The sequence below is a fragment of the Trichoderma evansii genome, assembly GCF_050947405.1.
Source record: "Trichoderma evansii strain SZMC 28006 chromosome Unknown GGI43scaffold_23, whole genome shotgun sequence".
Taxonomy (NCBI): Eukaryota; Fungi; Ascomycota; class Sordariomycetes; order Hypocreales; family Hypocreaceae; genus Trichoderma; species Trichoderma evansii.
In genome coordinates, this window is record NW_028145183.1 from 48,879 (window position 1) to 70,057 (window position 21,179).

At 51.8% G+C, this 21,179-nt stretch overlaps 6 protein-coding genes across 6 annotated transcripts; 3 read left to right on the plus strand and 3 right to left on the minus strand.

Annotated features, from left to right (window-relative positions):
- Positions 1 to 2,342: 2,342 nt before the first annotated feature.
- GGI43DRAFT_199424 (uncharacterized protein) lies at positions 2,343 to 3,636 on the plus strand. The gene is made up of 3 exons (XM_083200043.1): positions 2,343 to 2,474; positions 2,522 to 2,738; positions 2,792 to 3,636. The coding sequence occupies exons 1-3, from the start codon at positions 2,425 to 2,427 to the stop codon at positions 3,464 to 3,466; spliced, it is 942 nt and encodes a 313-aa protein (XP_083056987.1). The 5' UTR covers positions 2,343 to 2,424; the 3' UTR covers positions 3,467 to 3,636.
- Positions 3,637 to 3,697: 61 nt separating this feature from the next.
- Positions 3,698 to 6,309, minus strand: GGI43DRAFT_199451 (alpha/beta hydrolase). Its single transcript, XM_083200044.1, has 3 exons — positions 6,246 to 6,309; positions 4,879 to 5,864; positions 3,698 to 4,795 (listed from the first exon to the last, which is right to left on the minus strand). The coding sequence occupies exons 2-3, from the start codon at positions 5,812 to 5,814 to the stop codon at positions 3,806 to 3,808; spliced, it is 1,926 nt and encodes a 641-aa protein (XP_083056988.1). The 5' UTR covers positions 5,815 to 5,864; positions 6,246 to 6,309; the 3' UTR covers positions 3,698 to 3,805.
- Positions 6,310 to 7,012: 703 nt separating this feature from the next.
- Positions 7,013 to 10,040, minus strand: GGI43DRAFT_199474 (uncharacterized protein). Its single transcript, XM_083200046.1, has 2 exons — positions 7,291 to 10,040; positions 7,013 to 7,227 (listed from the first exon to the last, which is right to left on the minus strand). Exons 1-2 carry the CDS (start codon positions 9,856 to 9,858, stop codon positions 7,216 to 7,218), a joined length of 2,580 nt encoding a protein of 859 aa, XP_083056989.1. The 5' UTR covers positions 9,859 to 10,040; the 3' UTR covers positions 7,013 to 7,215.
- A 1,147-nt stretch (positions 10,041 to 11,187) lies between these two features.
- Positions 11,188 to 13,288, plus strand: GGI43DRAFT_199461 (Golgi transport complex subunit COG5). Its single transcript, XM_083200045.1, has one exon. It carries the CDS (start codon positions 11,756 to 11,758, stop codon positions 13,085 to 13,087), a length of 1,332 nt encoding a protein of 443 aa, XP_083056990.1. The 5' UTR covers positions 11,188 to 11,755; the 3' UTR covers positions 13,088 to 13,288.
- On the minus strand, positions 13,244 to 14,361 carry GGI43DRAFT_199544 (Mss4-like protein). The gene is made up of 2 exons (XM_083200047.1): positions 13,485 to 14,361; positions 13,244 to 13,394 (listed from the first exon to the last, which is right to left on the minus strand). The coding sequence occupies exon 1, from the start codon at positions 13,919 to 13,921 to the stop codon at positions 13,490 to 13,492; it is 432 nt and encodes a 143-aa protein (XP_083056991.1). The 5' UTR covers positions 13,922 to 14,361; the 3' UTR covers positions 13,244 to 13,394; positions 13,485 to 13,489.
- Positions 14,319 to 16,836, plus strand: GGI43DRAFT_199557 (DUF2434 domain-containing protein). The gene is made up of 2 exons (XM_083200048.1): positions 14,319 to 15,398; positions 15,483 to 16,836. Exons 1-2 carry the CDS (start codon positions 14,715 to 14,717, stop codon positions 16,509 to 16,511), a joined length of 1,713 nt encoding a protein of 570 aa, XP_083056992.1. The 5' UTR covers positions 14,319 to 14,714; the 3' UTR covers positions 16,512 to 16,836.
- Positions 16,837 to 21,179: the final 4,343 nt, after the last annotated feature.

Here is a 21,179-nt window from a genome sequence, read left to right on the forward strand (position 1 = left end):
CATTTGCGTAGAACACACAATGGCAACAACGATGGCAGCCCTGATGGTGATTTTGGTGGCAACTCAGGTGGTTCTCCTAGCAGCAGTGTTAACAATGATCCCAACGATATATCCTATGGAAATCCAAGTGGACTTCCAAATGGTGCTCCCGCTGGATTGCCTGGAAACTCTCCCGGTTCTGCTCCTGACATGCCCACTTGTGCCCTTCAAGGTATTACAACAGTTTTTGTCACTGTATACCCTACCAGCCATGTTACTCCCTCCGGTCTTGCCCCCTCCGGCGCTGCTCAGTCCAATGACTTTGACCCCAACCAGACAATTCAACAGTCTGCTCTCCCTGCTTCAACAGTCTTGATTTCCCCTGTACAGTCTGCCCAAGCCGCACATACCAGTGTCAAACCTTTTACGACCGTCACAATTGATGTTTGGGGTGGCGATGGCGATCCATCCGATATTTCACCTGCCCCCGTCTCTACTGATGGTGCTTCTGATCCTGCTGAGACATCCGCAATCTTTCCTGATGGATCCCCTGCACACACTCAAGAACCTGATTCAATCAGTTCCAATCTTGGAGATCATTCCACGCCATCAAGCGGTCAAGCTACTGCTGGCGATGGGCCAATTCCCGGATCCCTTCCTACTGCCACCCTTGAGAATCCAGCATACGATAGTGCGGGTAGCCTCAATAGCATCCCCAGCACTTTCGGTCAGCAGCCATCAGAATACTCTTCACCCACTGCTACAGGCGTTGGTATTGATGGAAGCCAGCCTGCTCAAATAACAGTCGTTGGCCCAGATGGGAAACCGACAATTGTACAATTCCCTGGTACTCAGATTGGGAATGGCAATGGTAATGGTGCTGCTCAACCCCCTTCTACCGCTGCTCCGTTCCCTGGGTTTACTCCTGGTGTTCCTGCAGCTTCGGAAGTCCTTGCGACAGCCGGAGAGACTCTTTGCACAAGCTACACCATCATGGGACCCAACGGAATCCCTACTGTCGTTCACTCTACTTGGGTCGACTTGCCGACAACTGCAGCTTCTCTTCCTTCGTCGTTTCCTTCTGGGCTTTTGCCAAACCCTAGCGTTATCACTGGCTTGCCTGACGGGCCTGTCGTTGCGACGCACACTACATTCACCGTTCTTGGCCCCGATGGGCTTCCCACTGTGGTGGAATCGTCTTGGCTAATGCCTGCACCAACAAACACACAAGCAGGAGTCCTTGGTCCCGCTTCTGTCAATGGCTTCCCAAACCAAGTCACTGGAACAGCCGGTGGTGTGGGACAAAGCGGCAGTACAACATGTACAAGCTACACCGTACTTGGATTGGATGGTCTTCCAACAGTTATTGATACAACTTGGGTTATCTCTAGCCCTACTTCCAACGCAATTCCCGCAGCCATTATCACAGGAGTTCCAACCCAGGGAGGTGCAGTTTCTGGTAATACACCTCAAATCACATCAAACCTTGGTGTGAATGCCATCACCACATGCACAAGTTACACCGTTCTTGGTACTGATGGTTCCCCTACGGTCGTTGAATCTACTTTTATCGTACCTGCGAGCAACGTTCTTCCCACTGGTACTGGCGGAATATCTTTGCCGCCAGCTCCAACCGCAGGTTTTCCTCAAGGCATCTCAAATCTCCCCGAGGGAAGTAACTTGGCCACAACTTGCATCACCGTCGGTGTTGTAGGACCAGATGGCTTTACTACGCCAGTCGTTCAAACTGTTCTCGTCCCTACTAGTGGTTTGAGCAATGCTTTGCCTATACAAACTAGTGTTGGCTATCCTTCTCTAGTACCGGCTCAAACCCGTCTTCCTCAAGGTGGCCTTTCCATCACTCCTGGCAGTGGCTTGTTTACTACATGTATCACGGTGACTACAGTTGGACCAGATGGCAGGGCTACACCGGTTGTCCAAACCGTGGTGGGCATACCGAGCGGCGCAGAGCTTGGGACCGCACTGTCGCCCATGTCAACTGGTGTACCATCTTTCCCTAATCCAAATTTCTCGAGCGGCACTCTTATCGATCCCCCTAACCTGACTCAATATGGGGCTCTTGGAACTGACCTACCAAGTGTGCTGCCACCATCTGCAGTGGTCTCCGGCATTGTGGAGCCAACAGGGACTGTGACTGGCACTCGTACGTCGACTCTTACCGTCAGTAATGGTCCTGATGGGCAACCCCTAAGTCTCGTTCCGTACAATGATCAATGGGATAGCCAGGCGCCAGTACTGGGATCCAAGCCGCTGTCATAGAACGCCTACGGCTCACTTCCGACTGACGCTGCAGAATTGGCTTCATCGCCAGTGTATGGTCTCCCGGGACCATCACGTCTTGCCACAGCTCTCCAAACTAGTACTTGGACCAATGTTATACCAGAGCAAACCACCACATACACGATCAACTTCCCACTTACTACCATGGCCACTGTTACTCTGCCCAATTTGCGAGTCTTCCGTCGCCAACAAGAGTAAGTCAAAGGTGATCTTCTTGTATGCAGTGTCTAATTTTGTTCAGCCTGGTATCATCAGAATTTGTGTGGGATAACTCTAGCTCTACACTTACCAGCGTGCTATCTGAGAGCAACACACTGAGCGCAAACCCAACCTCAGTATTGGGCAGCCAGAGTGTTTCTTTCTCTACTCTGCCTTCTGCGACGTCTTCTCTACCACCACAAGCTGATCCTTCTCCTATGTGCCCGACTGGTGGGAAAATCGGCAACATTACATTAGACGTTCGTGTACCTCCTATTTGACTTCTCATGTCTGTTTCTAACTCGTTTGATAGTTTGATGATGTCAAGGCTGGCCCCCTTTTCAACCCTGCTCGTGATATTTGGTTCTCTGAAGGGTTCCTTATTGCTCCTCCATCGTCTCAGACATCTCAATCTTACGTTCCTTCATCTGGTGGCCAGCTTGTCGAATTCGTGCCGCCCTCTTTACCATCTTTGGGCCGTTCTAACATAGGAGATACTGCGGAGATTGGTGTTGGTCCGAACGCTCTGAATCACTGCTTCAGGTTTGACTTCCAAGGTGCGAGTCTTGGCTGCGCGGCAGATGGTGCCGAGAAATGGTGTGAATTTGAGATATCGGCATATCGATACAACGAAATTTCGGGAACAGAGGAGTCAATTGCCTGGTCTGAAACAAAGCGTATTCCGACATGCCCCAGCTTCCCTCATGGGAACTGTCGACTGACACCGGTGTCATTTGACGGCTACACAAATATCACGTCGGTTTTAATCACTCTACGTGTTGGAACTGAGTTGCGAGTCTGGTGGGGAGACGACTTCAAGTTTGGCTGGAATGACAACAGTTGTGAAGCCGCTGCCTGCCGTGCAGGTGCTGCTCCTCAGCCAGTCAAGCGTGAGACTATTGAATCAGTTGCTCGCCGAGGCGTCTGGCACTGGACTGCACGTGGGCTGAAACGACTGGATGACGAATACATCTGGGAATCGGTATAATAGGCCATCATTTGAAGATTTCGAGAGGTAATTAGGTGCGATGAATGGTGGGGAGAGAATATTTTGCAGTTTGCTTGTTTGTTGATGGGGCAATTTGAACCTAGATTTCTTGGCAAGCAGCATAATGTGGTTGTAGCTGCAGTACTACATGTAATGGCAAATGGCCGTGGAATAAGAGTGAGGCCATGTAAATTATTACATCGTTATAATACAATCAGAGGACATTTCCGATAATCTGCACACCATCCAAAATTATCACTTCGCTATGTTAGCAGAGATTTGGAACATGTCTTGAAAGAAAACGCAAGTTTAACATGTGCTAAAGTGAGACCTTAGTATTTATAATACACCAAGAGGTGACATTCTGCGCCAGATGCGCTCCTCGTTATTAAACCAAGAAGCGGCGGCCTGAGCATCGACATTATTGGCCGTGAAAACAGAGCAGGAAGTATCCCAAGGGCCACACTCGGTGCTGCATGTTGATACATCAGGGATAATGCCAGATTCAAAGTAGTCAGCTACAACGTTCTTGGTACAGATGCTGGGGGCAGCAGCCATAGCACAGTGGCCTATAGCCTCTTGAATGATGACACGAGCGCCGGGATGCTGTGCAGCCATGGCCTGAGCAGCGCTCAGAGGTGTCACAGGATCAAGTCGATTCGAGAGGAAGAGAATAGGCGCTGCTGGATGGCCCGATTTCAGGGATGGGTCAGGCTTCGGCGTGGTAAAGGGGCCTTTGAACTGCCGCTTGGAACGAAATCGCCAGCTGGAGCAGGGCAGCCGGACTGTAGCCCAATGGGCACCGAAGATGCTGGATGTGCTTACTTGTTGATTTACGTACTTGCGCCACCAAGAAACGTCCTTGTCAGTAATGTCGTCGCCATCATTGCAAATGACGGCGCTCTGCGATTCTGCTTTCCAAATAAGCTGGGGGTCGGTGAAGTTGGTTATAGGACATGCGTCTTTCACGACCGGCATCAAGTCCAAGTTCAAAGCCAGGATAGCCATTTCACTAATGTTACCGGATATAATGCTGTCTAATTGCTTGGCGAGTACTTTGAACCCCTTTAGAGGTTTGTAAAGCGTCGAGCCAATGAGGGAGCGGACGTCCCAGCCGGTGACAATGACGACATCCCCGGAATCTAGCAGTACAGACTTGGGCCTCTGGTCCAGATCTAAAAGAAAGCGATCGAAGCGGCGACGTATATCGGATGCCCCATGGGTGTCTGATTCGCGGGCCAGGGCGCAAACCTCGGGGCCGGCAGCGACACAACCCTCTAAGAAGGTGTCAAAGATCTCATCAGTATCCACGGTGTTTGTGAGCCAACCCTAATAGAAGCAGAAAGAGAGTAAAATTGTTAGCAGAACTTTTTGAGAGTACGGAGATATTATTGTTCTGGTTGGAAACTTACAGGACCAGTCGCATAATCATCAGCATTGCATACTCCATCAAGAATGAGACGCCCAACTCGGCCAGGAAACAGGGAAGCAAAATAATTGCCAAGAATGGTACCATAGGAAAAGCCAATATACTGAAGACGCGGAACATCTCCAGGTTCATCATGGAGCTCAGCTGGTCTCCTTTTGCGAACAGATCGCTTCTTAAGCTCTTCTCGCACATCGTCAGAGTCTTGAGCTTCTGTGGCTTCTCCTTTCTCGTTTTGCTTCCGAGCAGCAGCGTCCCTCTTGCGCAACTCATCAATTTTGTCGACCATTTCGACCATGTCGCGGGCTACATACGGTGTCCCTGCATAGGCTATAGCGTCCCCGGTCTGGCTGCAGCGCTGGCTAAAGGCGTCCATGATAGCAAGGCTGTAAGCAATGGAGTTGTCGCCATTCGTGAGGGGCCCATTGCCGCGGGATTCCAGGAGGAAAGCATCTCGTGCCAAGACACTGCCGTTGAAGCAGTCGGGATTGGGAAGCGTGTGACCGATACCACGAGGATCAAAGGAGAGGATTTCATAATGGCGACGCCCCGGCTTGTCGACTATGTTGCGAAGATAGTGGCCCATCGAGAGCATAACAACGACACCTGAGCCACCAGGTCCTCCAGGGTTGAAGAAGATGGAGCCGCCAAAAGTCGGGTCGTCATCTGGAACGACAGCAGGCAGCTTGATCATGGCAATTGTGGCTACCCTTGTGTCTGTCTCGTTGTGCCAGTCGAGGGGCACTTGCAAGCGAGCACATTTGAACTGCTCGTAGCAGTCATGATACTCAAGATCGTCACTGGGGGTGATGGTATCCCAGTCAAAAGGGTCAAAAGCAGCTGTTACTGGAGAAACACTGACTCCAGCGATGGCCAGAGTAGAGCAGCATCCTGCAAGCAGGAGCTGAGAGCAGATCCTCATGGTGGTGATTTGCAGTTCTCACTCTGCTTGTATAGTTATGCTTGCCGTACCTTTAATCGGTTAATCATTGAAAGAGTTTAGAGGAAGAGAAAAAGAAGAAGAGGGAAGAGCACACACTCTGATTAAAAGAAAAGCCAAACACAGCAGCAGCAGGATATGTTTGCTGTATGTACCTTATATACTTATCCTTGTGGCACCGACAAACCGGTCGTGAGGAGTGAAAAAAATTTGGCCTTGTCATAGTATTTATCCCCCCCTCCCAATCGTTTCACTAGACGAGATATGAAGGATAGAATTAACGGGGGGACACGCAATCCGCGATGCCTCGTACTACTGCACTCCTTCGGTTCAGGCATCTTCGATCGCGAACTGTCAGCGGGATGAGGGGACCGCGGGCGGCTCTAGTACCCGGCCCTGCATGGTGCACTTACAATAGTTCCTCTGGACTTCCGAATTGAGAGTTATAAAGCGCTACCACAGCCAGCTGCTTATCACGGAAATAAATTGACCGTGGATATCTGCGGAGGAATATGAGGGGAAGACACGGCCTTGTATTGATTTATTTTCCGTAAGACCCACGTGATAAACAAGTGCTACTGGCATTTTGAGGATGCGCTAGCTCGAAAGGTTGACTGAATGTTACCCAATAATCAATAACCACCACTTGATTACTGGATACGAGGCATGATGATCTACTAACTGTATCAACGGCGTTGCGTATAGCGACCTTGGCAGCAAGCATTTAGTTGGCCAGTACCTAGTAGTTTCCCAACTTTAGTCCAAACAGGCACTACTGCTTGTTACTGTGTAACAACGCCAAGGATCGATGATTATAGAGACCCAATATTTCACCGACGAGATCTACTAAAAGAAGAGCATTATCAGGACAATTTTTTTTTTCCAAGAAAATTAATACAGAGATGAGATATATACAAATCACGCTCAACGACTCATCGCCGAGGGAAGAGTCGAACGACAGCCTGATCGGCTCGTAACATGTACAAGATCACTTTTGCATTTTTTAAAAAATCAAAAAAAGATATCGTATGATTCCAGCGCCGTGATATAAGTTTTTTTCAAGTATCATCCAACCAACCAACCTCCTTCTCTCCCTGACCCTCGCTGTCTCCCCTCGTATCTCTTCTCTCTACCCCGTCTTCGTAGTCTTCAAGATAGATATCTGCTTCCGTTGGTCAAAGAAGAGAGCCCAAGTCAAGCTTGTAGGCAAAATGAAAAGCAAATGAAGTAGATGTACGCTCTGAAATGCTCCTTGCTTGGCGTATACACGTTGTCGTAGTATTTTGTGTTGAAGTTCTCTATGTGCAAATTGGCTGACTCCTCCTTTGATTATCTTTGTATATGCGGGTATATACTCTACGACATGTAAAAATAGAGCAGCCGTTACATGACAACCTAGAGAATCAAAGTTAGTCTTTTATTCACACACGTAGAGGTTATAAATTTGGAGCTACTTACGCAATCACCGTCCTGTTTACCTTGTGGGATACCCATATCTTCGAACGTTGCGGGACCTTGCTTGCTCGGTGCTTTGCTGGGCTTGTTCGAAGCCGCACTCGGTGCAGGACTCGGGCTATGCACATCAGGACGTGGAGGGCCTTGTCCTGGAGGAGCAGTGCCGGCTCTGCCGGGACCATGCAGACCGGGACTTGGCATGCCGGGACCTGGCCGTGGCCCAGGACCATTTCCAAAGCCTTGGGGACCTGCGGGACCCCCAGTATTGACTCTTCCTGGGTGTCCTCCTGGGCCTCCTGGGTGTCCTCCAGCTTGTGGGGGGAGAGAACCCACTCTCTCTGGGTAGTGCCCGCCGGGACCGCCGGGACCGCCAGGGCCGCTGTTATGAGGATCGGCATATCCATCCGGCCCTGGCCGCGATGATGTCCGAGGCCCGTATTGACCTGGCGGCGGTCCTCCATGAGGACCTCCAGGACCTCCAGGCCCACCGTATCCTTGAGGCGGCTGGCCTCTTCCATTCGAGTGGGCGCTTCCGGGCCGGCTGTCTCCTCCGTATGGGCGCCCCGGGCCAGGACCGGGCCCAGGACCGGGCCCACCTCTTCCACGACCAGCTCCAGGAGGAGGCTGGTTAGGATACAAGTTGCCAGCCGACTGGGAGCCTGGCATCGGCCTTGGGCCAGGGCCACCAGGGCCACCTGGGCCGCCGCCTGTCGACGGTCTGATACCGAAGGCACTGCTTGGGCGGTCTGCTGCTGGGCCTTGATTAGGGGGGTAGTTGTTATTGTAACGGCCCGGGTTTGGTCGGCCATCGTCTTCCGGATATGGCGCTCCTCCGCCAGGGCGGGCGTTCATCGGCTGTGCCCGATCATCTACGGGATAAGGCGCGGCAGATTGAGAGCGCATAGGCGGGTTGTTGGGATCGACGCGGATATTAAAGGCTGGCTGTCGATCAGAGGTATCAACGAACGACGCTCTGGATGGCTCAGCAAAGTTATTATTTTCCACAATCGTAGGACGCATGCCAGGTGAAGCTACGGGCGAGGGTCGGGAAGAGCCAACTGACGTGACAAGTTTGGGCAGTGGTGGTGGGCCACCATCGGCGCCCTCGCTAAGCGTGGGCATTGGGTTTGCTTGCTTGAATCGTTCGGGACGCTTGCCTCTCATCGAGCCATGCTGTGACTTGATTCGTGTTAATGTTGTAGTCTCGTGATCTGCTTTTGAAAGACTCTTATCCTGGCTCAGGGACTCGAGTCGGCCAACGGCATCCTTGTTGCCATGATCGGCGGCGAGTTGATACCATCGCTGGGCTTCGACAACGTCCTTGTTAACGTGGATACCAATTTCGTGGTAGTAGCCCATGGCGAACTCGCCAGTAGGTAGCTTCGCAGACGCCGCCTCGTGGGCATATTTGAAGGCCAACTCTTCGTTCTTCTTGAAAACACCCTCATAACCGAAGAGGAACCATCGGGAGACACCGAGAGCAGCCTCTGGAATTCCTTGCTTGGCGGCCAATCCGTAGTAATGCAAAGAGTAGGAAGGATTAAAGTCGCACCCCAGCTGACATAACTCGTATGCTTGACCCATTTTGAGCTGAGCCTTGGCAAAGCCAAGATACGCCGCCTTCTCGACATACATCTTTGCCGTCTCAACGGTGTAAGGCAGCAGTCCTTCGGGTATGGTAATGTCAGGCAGGTCTCGTCCGATAAGCATGCCGTACACGTATGCTCCCTGGGGTGCATCTTCGTCTGCACAGTCGGCCGCGTTTCGGATGCGCTCTAACCCCCCTTGGTAATCCTTTGTCTCGCCATGCTGGCCAAGCAGACTCATCATGCCCATGCGGTAAAGGGCAGCGGAGTCCTTCAAGCTGAGACCCTTATAATAGTACTCCTTTGCTTTGGACATGTCATTGGACTGCTCGAACAGCATGCCCATCCTGTATACTGACCGCGTGTTGCCAAGATCGCACGCTTTCTTATACCCCGCGTAGGCCTCGCGCTTGTCGACGCGATCTCCAAACTTACCAAACTCAAGCCATTTGGCGCGAATGTAAAGGGCATCTGGGTGCTCCTGCTCGGCCAGGTATCGAATAATGTTGACGGCGTCGTTGCGCAGTTCATGCTCTTTGCGTGGGGTTGGGGGGCGATTGCCGTTCTCAGCCGCCTCTCTAGCAGCGGCATCCATGGAAATCTCAGCCCAGTTCAGCACATCGCGAGCCCAGGTGATTTGCATGTTGACATTCTGCGAGTGCAAGACATGGTTTCGAGCCTTCCACAGGATTTTCTCCTTTTCCTCATCTGCCGGTGGCACATTGTCGCCGACCACCTTGGGGAAAGGCGAGAATGACGGGGCGTCGTCGTCCATGGTGTCGAGCTGCCGTGTCCGTCCGCCGCTGTTCTGGCCGTAGGCTCTGTTGTCGGGCTGGGCGGCGTTGTTGAAGGGTCTGTCGGGCTGGTTCTGACCGGTGTAGGTCGACAGAGAGGGTTCGCGGGCTCTATTGTGAGATGCTGCGTCGTGGCTTCTCGGCTCAATTTCACGGGCTTCGAGCTCCATGCGCTGCAGGTCCTCCTGCATGTTCTGCGGCACCTGAGGGGTCACCCTAATCGAAAGGATCAAGAAGAGAACGTCAGCAGCAGCCCCACCTCGAATGGCTGAACGGCTCCATTCAGCCTCTGACAGGGTCCAGCCTCGTCAACCAGGCGAGATGGAAGATAGGAGGACAATAGGACCAAGGAGGCTTGGGAGACAGGGGTACGAAAATAAAATGGAAAACGCATACCGCTGAGGGGACGGGGCCACGACCTCTGGCATAAAGTAATCATCATCACTGCCAGGGACGAAGGTGGCGGCAAGTTGGGGGGCCATGGCTTCTGGATGGGATATAGGAGCCTCCCGTTGTAGGCTTTCTCTCGTTGCTCGCTTCTTTTCTCTCTACTTGGATGACTGCAGCTGCTCCTAGATGTCAGCGGGCATTCGACTGCAGCAGCACAGCCGGAGCGCAGGCAAGAAACGGTAGAAAATGGGCCACAAACCCTGGTGCGACTTCAACACCACTAGGCGGCACCTAGCAGGATGGATAATGCTAGTGGTAATAAGAGATGGCAAGTATTGGATGCGAATGTGCCGTAACTCCGTACTTGTGTTTGTACAAGATCCAATATGCGCGCGGGAAGCCTGGAATTATGTATGGAGCACCCACGTCTTTGGGGCGGTGCACAGGCTAAAAAAGGCCCAAGCGAAGGCGAATTTTTCTTCTTGTCTTGCTCTTCCTTGTCCAGGAGAAGAGTCGCGGAGGAGCGCTAGCTGGTTGACGGTCTGCAGGCAGAAGGATTAATTAAAAGAGATAGAAGAGGCCACAATAGGTAGAGGGATAGCGACGTTAATATTGAGGCTGAGGTCGAAGTAAGGGCTCTCTTTCTGGAATATGAGGCGTGCTATAATTAACCCCACGACTAATACGGTGTGGCGATGCGCGCTCAAGAAGTCTGGCATGCAAGATAATCTGTAGGCGTCTGCTGACAAGGGGGGGATGAGTTAATGACAGGTGCGCCGCCTGACCGGCTTAGACAGTGGCTTGAGTGGGCTTCGTCGCGGTAGTCTGGATAGAGTGCCGTATTAGTGGCGGGTGTTGTACATAAGGGAAGAAAGCTTGGCGGCGGGTGCTGGTGTTTTGGGAGATCGCAGAGCGCCAGACAAAGCCGTTTGTATATCACGCAGGTTCAGACCAGGCAATGCATGAGTTAGTGCTTGCATCTACCTCTTTATAGCGTCTGCCAAGGTATGGAGCTGATAGCCTACTCCTGCTGGATGTTAGTAGCACTATGCGCGCGAGCATGTGGTCTACGACTCTGTTTGTGCGATAAACCGCAGATCCGATTTCCCATCCCAAAAGTGGCAGGGTTTATCTGCTTCCATCGCCTCTGAACAGGTAGGTCTCGACCTAAAAATATCCAGCACCACTATATTACCTTCGTACCTGGAAAAGCGTCCGAGAAAGCGCCACAGTCTGAGCCCACGGAGTACGACAAGGTGAATACGCTCCATCTATACAACGGTTACATTCTGCGCCAAATCCTCCGCAAGACCCTGTGCAAGCCACGCATACTCGGCATTTGCTTTATCTATCTGATACCTCTTCATGTTTATCAGGGCCTACCCCGTATCGTCGCCCCATGTTCGCTTCGCCTCCATCGGAAAGAAAGGTTGCGTAACGATAGCATTGCGTAAACAGTCTTTATCCACAGGCACTTTTAAATTGTTCTCTAGCTTGAGAGGCTTCTAAACTTGAGTCGTTGCCAAGGTGTCAACTAACACCGTAAATAGCGGTGCAGCCGCGGCCCTACCAATTAATATGGAGCAATATTCCCACAGGCGCCATTTTAGTCCCCAGAGCTGCTCCCCTCCAATCTGGGAGAGACGAGGCACGCTCTCGTGCAATTGATGCTTCCTCCACCAAGCCGCTTGAAGCAACATGGCAGCACTACCAGACCCCCAGGCTATTGAAGAGCCATCCTACATCGATTACGAGACATTCCTTGCTCCCGACTTTGCGCCCGCGGCGTTTGCCAATTCTCTCATCCTTTCCACCAACAATCCAGACGACTCCCCGCTTGATCTCTCAACACCCTTGTCGCGAGTCCTCTTTGACGCTCAAGAGATTGACTCTCATATTGACCTCCTCACCACCCGCTCCGCCGTTCCTTTGCTCCAATATACCCAATCGCAGACCCAAGCTAGCAAAGCCATTGTTGCGCAGCTCGAAGCTCAAATCGCAAGCCTAAATGACAGCTATAAGCAACTAGAGAAGGAGGTTATCGATAAGCATGCTGAAGCTGAGGAGATCCGCCAGGTCGCACTGCGCCTCTGGGAGACGCTGAGGCTGGGGAGGTCAATGGGAAGATGCCTGCAGCTTGGAAGACAGCTCGAGGCGCAGTTCTCTGAGCTGGGCAATCCCAGTGCCGGAAAAGGCGACTACGGGGCACTCGTTCGATGCTCATACACGATCCTCTCGCTGCGCGAAGTACTGGACAGCAAGGCACCGGGCGAGGAAGGCCATGGCCTTGAGAAGCTCAATGCGATCAAGAGCCTGCAGGATACTATCATCACACCGATCGAACGGCGGATTAACGAGGTGTCTGAGCGGCAGATTCGCGAATTTGCTACCCCAAGCAACATCACTTTCGCACAGAGCGAAGAGGCACGATCACGATTAGTATCTGCCATGTCTGCACTGTATTTGCTATCGCCGACCAGCGGAATTCAATTGGAGAAATGGACTCCAAAACTACTTGTACAGGCCCTGGATTCCTATGTTCGTTCTGCTCTGCAATCAAGCACCGCAGCTCTCTCACGATCCCTCGGACAGCTTCCCACTCTGGACAAATCTCTTGTCGAAGTCGTTTCCCACTGCCAGAACATTGCTTCGCTTGAGTTGATTCTCGAAGCTACCGAGACTCCCACCCACCCCTTGGTTCCAGTTCCTGGGAAGAAGAAGCAACAGAATCTCGTCCGATTACTACTGTCTCGATTTGAAACCAATTCTTTGATTTCCTACTTTTGGCGCAGCATGGCAAGTAATATTTCCGCTCGCGTTCAGGAGATAGCTACCCGAGGAGGCATTGTTGCCCGCACACTACGCACGAATAAGAACGTTGTCGGGGACGCTATTCGACAGACAGTGATCAAGGGGAGTCAAACGCCGAATGTCTTTTCCAGCAGCAAAAAGAAGCCCGGCGTCGAAGCAAGCTGGGACCGAGAGATAGCCGTTATGACGGGAAGTGTGTTGAACAACATAGGGCGATGATTTTCGGAGCTCGTGTATGACCCCCCTTTTTTGTCGAGATCCATTGATCGCTCGTTCGGCGTGTTTTACGTGTTTTTGGTAGATTAGAAGAGATACCATGCCTCTAAGTTTGGATAACGGCTATGTATTTGTATAGATGAGGATGAAAAAAGTTGAAAAGCTTTCAATGATATCTCAGGAGTAGGATGAGAAAATAGAATCCCGAATAGATCATGAGTGCTCCGATATGTCCTCCTTCGTAATGACCGTATAATCCAGCTCTTCCCCTGTTTGCCCCTATACCCAACCAATAACCCATTCGTTATTACTTGGAAGACATTCAGTACGGTAGCCGTTATTGGCACCAGGCATAACTCTTGCCCGTTGATACTGCGAAGAGGGCCATGGCTATTCTTACACTCATCATAACTGATCCGGAGGGCCAGAGTAACTCCCCTCCGGCACTGGTACTCTGGCCGTTCTTGTGTAGATGTGCCTTGCACCATCGAGGCTCAGGTTTTCCATGCAGCCTCCCTTGACAGTCAATGTCTGCGCAGATGTTCCATCCGGCAGAAGGCCCCGATGGATCAGGCGAACCCCACATGTCTTACAAAAATAACACTCCAGCGTGCGTCCCGAATCAGTCTTGCGTGTCCACATCCCGACGTGAGGCTGTAAATCCTCGGCAAAGGGAAGCATGCCCTCGACAGGGAAGATGGCCGAGACGCCAAATGCCGAGGAGGATTGTCTCTGGCACTCCAGACAGTGACATACGTCAACCGAGAGAGGCTTGGGGAGCACGGCCCGGAAAGACACGGCGCCGCAGTGACAGCGGATCATGGGATTGGTATCCATTTTCGCGGTTAAGGCGGAACCAATACCCTCCTCTATGAATTTACTGAGCGAAGGAATTGTGTGCAAGCTGTTCGCTGGCTGAGACCAAGATGCTGAATTAGGAATGTAGACATAAAGTTGCTTTGTCGGGCAGCCCCCGAGTCGTGAAGGTTAGCGGAGATGTGGGCTAAAGACGCACTATGCTTTTAAACATTTGGCGCTAAAACGCACTTTAAATCGGCCACCCAAAGCGCCTGGAGGATATGAATCTCAAAGTCCAAAGATTCTCGCCAGTGATGCTCATTCTTTGCATCTTGACATTTTTCTGCTGAGTGACAATTGTTAAGACAAAAGGCCACAATTGTAGAGCATGAACAGCTGTATTTTCCAGAAAAACTTGCGGATATCGTTATAGTGAAGACCAAGACTTGCTAGCACCGCTTGTTGTCGCTAGAGCCTTGACTTGACGGTGTGCGCGGATTTTCGGGCTGCGGCACCACCGGCAGCCATCCAGCGGCCCTTGTAGCCAAACCCGCCACGCCCCAATTGCTCGTCTCTAATGCGCATCTTGCATTCTCTCCTACGCAAATGCTCTAGCTTTAGCTAAGCTCCCCCCTTTTCTCTTGTTTTTTCCCTTTTATGCTTTGTTTTTGAATTCCACTCAGCCAGCAACGAGAGAGTTGCCGACCTTGAGACTATTCTTCGCCACTGATGACGGCATCGAACAAGAGCGGCGCATCTCTATAGAGAATAGAGAGTACCGAGCAGAGCACTCCAACACAGTCGGCGGCGCGAAGCCCTGCGACCAGACGTCATGGTTCGCTACGAAGTCTTCGACGCTCGGGACCTGTTGTCCTTCCCCGAGGGCGACAACAGCACGGATACCGTCTTTGGCGGCATCCATTTCAATCTCACGACGCTTAAGCACTGGAACTACACGTACTACAGCAATGGCACCTTGTCCAACAACTCCAAGTGCTATCTGACGTATGAGCCGTATCAGCCCGTTCTGCTTTACACCAATGGAAGCTTCATCAACGCCACCAAATGCTACAGCGCCGTGGACCCAATCGGCGTTCGAGGCTACGTAGGAATTGGCTTTGCGGCCATGTTTGGCATTGCTTTGATGCTTACGCTCACTACCCTCGCCAAGCATGGCAAGATGTACCTACCCAAGGAGAAGCGCTTCTATCCCATAGGTCGACGTTGGCAGTGGTATTGGGGGTGCTTTGTCTGCGCATGCGCCCTGGTCAGCTTATTCACGAATATCGACATCGACCGTTATCACGTCCAGGAACTTCCGATCGTTGTCACCACCTTCTTCTGGTTTCTCATTTGCCAAGGAACAGTAGCGCTGGTCTGGGAGTCGGTTAGGCATTGGGGGAGCTGGCAAGAGAGGCAATTCGTCGACCCCAATCCCTTCGTATACCGAACCGACGACCGACGCTCCAAAGTAGAGTTTTATCTGCCATTATGGGTTTATTTCTGGATATGGATGGTGAGTCCCTTTTTTGGAAAAAGTATCTTTTTTTTTTTTTTTTTTTTTTTTTTTTGGCCAATGACTTACACAAATCTATTGTAGAACTTCTTCTTAGTAGTGCCTCGCAGCTGGACGTTTGTGGAAATGCAGCGTTCTCCGGAACAAACTCTGGCCAAGGCCATCCCTACTGCCACAGGGGCGCGGTTTAAAGCTGGAGCCTTTTGTCTTGTTATTGCTTCTCTTACCATCCTTTACTCGATGCGCCACTCCATCTATCATTATAAGCCTCGGAACCGTGGAATATTCAATCGAACATGGAGCTTCATCAAGGCAATTCCGTTGCGTTTTCTCCTCACCATCCCTCTATGCTTTGCCCTCGTCGCCTACCAGGTGCTCATTTCGTTTGATTGGACTTTCTCAGTTATGCGCTACGGTGGAATTGTCCCTGTCATATTTGCCTGGGGCTATGGTCCCTCGCTCCTTATCCTCTTTGTACAAGTTATATATGGATTCGCGAGCCCTAACGAAGACAAAGCTCTCATCGCGCAGAGGCGACAGCGAGGTGAGGTCATCGACCAGGAGCTTGGCATCGTCAAGAAGCCAGCATGGTGGAGGCGCGTTCGAGGCGAACACCTTTACACCCTGCGAGACAAGATCTCACAAAATGTCAACGAAATTGGAGGCAAGCGTGGGCTCAAAGCCCGGTTTGAAGACGATGAGAGAGAGCCACCTCTGGGAGGCGATCTTGTCACCCACTCAAATAATAACACCATCGAGATGAACAGTCTATCTCACAACCCCCGCGTTGATAGGGCTGGCGTTGGGAATTTGTCATCCGCAGGCGAGTCGCGTCGCTATACCGGAAAATCTGATCGCCGACACAACGAGCGGATCGCTGAAGACTTTTCCAACGTGATTTTCCCCAATAATCCGGAAGCCGAGAGACAGGCTCAGAGAGCACGATGGATTCACGAGATATCGCAAGACGGACCTCCATCGTATAGCGATACAGATCGGGGTCGCTCTCCCCGGCATGACGGGCCAAATAATGGGCAAAGGAACGATAGTACGGATACTACCAACTCCACTGCCGCTCCGCCTCAGCAAGTTAGAAGCATGCTAGATGTTTAATGACCGCGTATGGACGACTTATATTGCATAATTATTCTTATTTATGAGTATTTTTTGAAAGACAACTAGAGTAATGTATGAGGGAAAACGAATGATTTGACGCTACGAATATGGTGAATCAAAACAGAATTACTAGGGGGACCATGCATTATTCGAACTGGGAAATGGACCCTTTAAAGATTACGTTTGTATGAGAGCGTGATTAGATCTCACGGAATGAAACCTTGAATCAACCACTACTGCGAGTGCCTGGGCAGGGGTCTGGGGTTTACAAGACCCATATTCATATCTTGAACAACGCAGTCGAAACGATACATGTAGTGTCCTCAAATGTGCTATCCACATGGATCAAGTCGGGGCTTTACGTTTATTCTGAGTGGTGGTACTCTCTATAGCCCCATATGAGTATGTGTCTAGACAGCACCTGAACTCGGCAGAATCCGAACAAGTCGAGCTTTCAATGAACAGACTAACACAGACTGCTCCATTCACACTCTCCGCCATCTAGAAACCAATGTGTCTAATCTAGTTTTGAGCTGCCATACTAGACATGCATGGGGCGGGATGTACCACTAGTATTACCCGCCTTAAGTCCCCATATCGGCTACGGGAGCGATGGAGCTGGCATCAGACTCACTAAGGTGGCCAGCAATGCATGTGACCCAGCAGGTGTGGTGGTATGTCGGTTTATATAGCTAAGTCCAGGCAATACGAGTAAGGGATCCGGCAAAAGGACAATGTCGGTAAAAACTGATGAAGATGAGGAGCATGCTGTCAAGGTACAGCCGGCTGATTACGCTCAGGTACCTCTATGCAAAGGGGGGTATAACGCACTTACACCAGGGACAATCTGCTTACACTCTGGTATTCGTTGTATATGCTACTAATACGATATACCCTGAGCATTCTACTTTGAACTATTGCCCTTTTGCAGGAACTTGACTGTTTGCGTACGACCATAAGCGGGCGCTGTTTGTGGCACAGCTGCTTGAAGGAGGCAGGATTAGAGAGAGATGGGTGCCACAAGTGACGGGCGATAAGTTCTTGACATGACATGGGCTCGTCTACCTTGGTACTCGGTGTATACTGCCAAATCCAAGTAGCAGTACGCGATACGCAGTACATGTAGCAGTGTTATGATACCTCGGGCTTGGTGAGAATGCTCATGCAGTGGCTCCAATGCGTGTTTCCCTCTCGGGTTAGGTCCTGTCATATAGCACCAAAAGATTATGCAGATAGTTCCAAACACTCGGTCGAGATCCTTGCCAATATATTCTGTACGTACCTTGCTCTCTGCTGCTATTACTGGACACGTACTAAGCATATATAACCTATTGGACGGAGTCGGAGGAAATGAAGCGACTCGCAATCTATTACTCGGGCACTACTCGAGAGCGTGTTGGTTGTATTTTGTTACGGAGTAAGCCGGTAGGAGTAACGGGCGAATATTTTGCCAGGCGAGTGGGCTTTGTGGGGAATTGAGGCCGTACATGGGACGAGAAGGGGGTGGTTGGGCCGCTGAGGCTCTGAGACAGCCATGTGAGCGTCTACGATGATGCAGCGTTGTTGATTCTTATACATGCATGGGCTATGTGCTCGCAATTATACCGATTGCACGTGCGTTTACCAAGGGATGAGTCTAAAATAGACCTGCTCAGTGCCTACCTACCGTATTCCACCACTGCAGAGTGCCGTGCCCAGTAGTGCTTGTTTCAGACACCTAGGCAGATAAGGAAGCTCGCTCGCTGTACGCTGGACTGCTCAGCTTTGTTGCGGGTGCAACTTAAAAAGGGCAGCTCGTGCAGTCGAAAAGCCTTGAAAGTCGATATATCACTTGCATTATATAATTGTGGGCACCTGAAGTGTTGCGTTTAGGCGCCCACGACTAGGCAGTTGTTAGCGCCTTGTGCGTGGTCGCAGGCATCGAGCATTGTGGAGTCTTGGCGGTACAAGCAGGCAGATGGTAGCTGCTAAAGTTTGCACTACCAGCGCGAGGCCACTTTTTTTCTTGGGCCACTGGCAGAGTCTTGGATGCAATCAGGATAATGTTTGAGGCACAAGTCGTGAATCCTACGGTACGGTACGCTATGCTCTGGCATTCCCACACATCAGCAGCTTGCACAAGTGTGGCTCCATCAGCCTTTTTGCTGTATATTGGATATACACCACTATCCAGGCATGATATGATGCCGCTGCAGCTGGACGGTGTTTGGTTGGGCGGCAAAGGGCATGGATACCCCTCTATAGATCGCTACCTTATATAGAAGCCATGGATTACATGTGAAGAAGCCATGTTGTGCATCTTGACGAAAGTAGATGGTAGTAAGCAGGACACTGCGCTTTGACGTATCAACGACATCAAAGTGGTCAACGGAGCTGTCTTTACCGTAAACAGAGTTCCCTCCCGGCCACGCTCGGCCCAGATTTCGTCATGCTCTCGTCTTGCCTTGTCGTCTCGTCTCTGCCTCTCTTTTTATGTTTTTTTGCTCCCAGGCTCGGGCTCAGGCTCAGGCCCAGGCCCTGAGAAGCGGGCGTCCGCTAGCCACGCGTTGGTCCCACGCCATCATCGAGCAAAAGAGGCTTGCCCACTGGATTGCCGTGGATGTACCTGGGCCGCGCACGCTAAGGTGTGCGCAGATGACCTGTACCTTACGTCGGCCCCTCTTTACTACGTCAGTAACGCTCACTAGCAGGGACAAGTATCCTTGCCAGTCATGCCTAGTGTCGAGGTACATCTTTTTTTAGGCGCCCGCGCAATGTCGCTCGCTCGCGCGCTCACTTGGGCTGCCCACAGCCAGCAAAGGCGAAACTTTGTGGTGGCATGCCAACTATTGATTGTTGAGTTTCTTTTTCCTTTGCCCTACCCCTTTGGCATTTCAGGTGCCATGTTTCCCCGCGCGTGGAGCTTATTGAGGCGGAAAAGTAACTCCATCCTAGTTTGCTGTCGCCGTCCCGCCCTCTCCGGTGGCTCCCCCTCCCCAGCCGGTCGAGCTGGCTGTGACGCTGCCCGCTTTGTTCGTCATGCTGCCTTTGGTGCGTTTCATGCAGCGCGCTCGTATCAGTTCAGCCCAGAGTCAGCAGCTTTTATGTCTTTATTTTTTCCCTTGGCCGCAAAAAGCACGCATTAATACGACTTGCCCGGACCAGGGATGTATACAAGGGCAAAAGGGTGTCACATGAATGCGTATTGTGTGCTGTCCGCCAGTAGCGCGCTGCGATCTGGCCTTGCGGTCTTCCGCCTCATACATGGGATTCCGTCCTTCCCGAAGAAGAGAGACGAAGCCAAAAAAGCCAAGCCCCTACATACAGCACAGAACAAGTACGAGTTTCTACTCAGGTGGTAGGTTCAGCGCAAGCTGATAATATGGAACCTTGCCACGGCTGATGGGCAGGTACTTGAAAAGTAGAGGCTACTGCTCTGACACGACACCTGCCATCATCAGCCTCCAATTCTGTGATAAAGCCAGCAGGGTATCACAGGTACCCAGGCCGCTACGGCAAAATCTGGAGGGGATCATCACAATCACAAAGGCACCGCCCGAGTCTGCCCTCGGTTGCTATCAACACGTCCCGTTTCGTCCAGGCACATTCGGCCAGCGTGTGATTTCTGCCGAGCACTAATAATGCTAGGTGATACTCCATGCCGCTGGCTTACTCGTAGGCAAACAAGCAAGTAGAGCGTTTCTGCGCATTTTGCGAGTGCGACCAGCAGGTACCCGCTACGCACCGCATACTTGTCCAACCAGTACTGCTCCATAAAATGGGTGCCCATCGCTACGAGGTCTGGTTGGTGCCTCTGCCCTGCCAATCCGGATCCGGACTCCACCCGTGGGAGGCGCCGTCTGGGGGAGAAGGAGAAGAAGAAACAGAAGAGACAGCCTGGAAGAACATCGCCACACACGCTGCCCCTTGCTTTGGTGGACGATTTCGCCTTCGCGCCGCCTTGGGCTTGCTGAACTCTCTGCCGCCGTAGGGGCCGACAGCAGCTCGCTCGCTAGCCAGCACTAGGCCAACCCAGGCACGCATCGTTGTGTCACCGATCGCAGGGTCCGGCAGCCCCCCTGCTGCTTGGGCTCGTCGATGCTGCTGTCGCTGCTTCGCTCAGCTGCGCTGCGTCTTTGAGTTTCCGATTCTGATCCTGGCGATCGTCCAATGGCACGGCCTCAGCGCAGTCGTTAGGTTGGTCCGAACCTGGCCACCGTTGCTGCTAGCGGGGGACAGACAGGCATGCCCAGCGCTAGATCCTTAGAGCGACGCTGCCCACCCACCACCACCTCCACCTCGCACTACTACAAGTACATACATACATGCTACGTGCGCTAGACTGCGGTACACACTTTTTTTTTTATTTTTTATTTTTTGGCTTCCATACTGTACCTACCGACTTCCTGTCCGCAACCAGTCAACTGGCGCTCCGACTTTGGGCAGCGCCTCAGTGCACCTAGTACCTAGTAGCACTGCACTAACCCGCGACACAGTTCCTTAGCTGGACCGCTAGCCGACACTTCCAGCTTGACGGTGCTAGTGCCTGCCGACCTGACTCTCTGACCCTCTGCCAGCCCAGGCCAGGTACATACAGACCAGACTCCTCCCAGCCTCCCGTACCTGGAACGCAGCACCGTCTCACGCAAGCACCCATTCACCATTCACACACCCATTCCCACGCCA

Excerpts from the sequence above, each read along its gene's own strand:
- GGI43DRAFT_199424 (XM_083200043.1), top strand. The coding sequence starts at position 2,425 with ATGGCCACTGTTACTCTGCCCAATTTGCGAGTCTTCCGTCGCCAACAA. Across the intron at positions 2,475-2,521 it reads GTCTTCCGTCGCCAACAAGA|CCTGGTATCATCAGAATTTG; the intron begins GTAAGTCAAAGG and ends AATTTTGTTCAG. Across the intron at positions 2,739-2,791 it reads TCGGCAACATTACATTAGAC|TTTGATGATGTCAAGGCTGG; the intron begins GTTCGTGTACCT and ends CTCGTTTGATAG.
- GGI43DRAFT_199451 (XM_083200044.1), bottom strand. The coding sequence starts at position 5,814 with ATGAGGATCTGCTCTCAGCTCCTGCTTGCAGGATGCTGCTCTACTCTG. Across the intron at positions 4,796-4,878 it reads ATGATTATGCGACTGGTCCT|GGTTGGCTCACAAACACCGT; the intron begins GTAAGTTTCCAA and ends TGCTTCTATTAG.
- GGI43DRAFT_199474 (XM_083200046.1), bottom strand. The coding sequence starts at position 9,858 with ATGCAGGAGGACCTGCAGCGCATGGAGCTCGAAGCCCGTGAAATTGAG.
- GGI43DRAFT_199461 (XM_083200045.1), top strand. The coding sequence starts at position 11,756 with ATGGCAGCACTACCAGACCCCCAGGCTATTGAAGAGCCATCCTACATC.
- GGI43DRAFT_199544 (XM_083200047.1), bottom strand. The coding sequence starts at position 13,921 with ATGGATACCAATCCCATGATCCGCTGTCACTGCGGCGCCGTGTCTTTC.
- GGI43DRAFT_199557 (XM_083200048.1), top strand. The coding sequence starts at position 14,715 with ATGGTTCGCTACGAAGTCTTCGACGCTCGGGACCTGTTGTCCTTCCCC. Across the intron at positions 15,399-15,482 it reads TTTATTTCTGGATATGGATG|AACTTCTTCTTAGTAGTGCC; the intron begins GTGAGTCCCTTT and ends AATCTATTGTAG.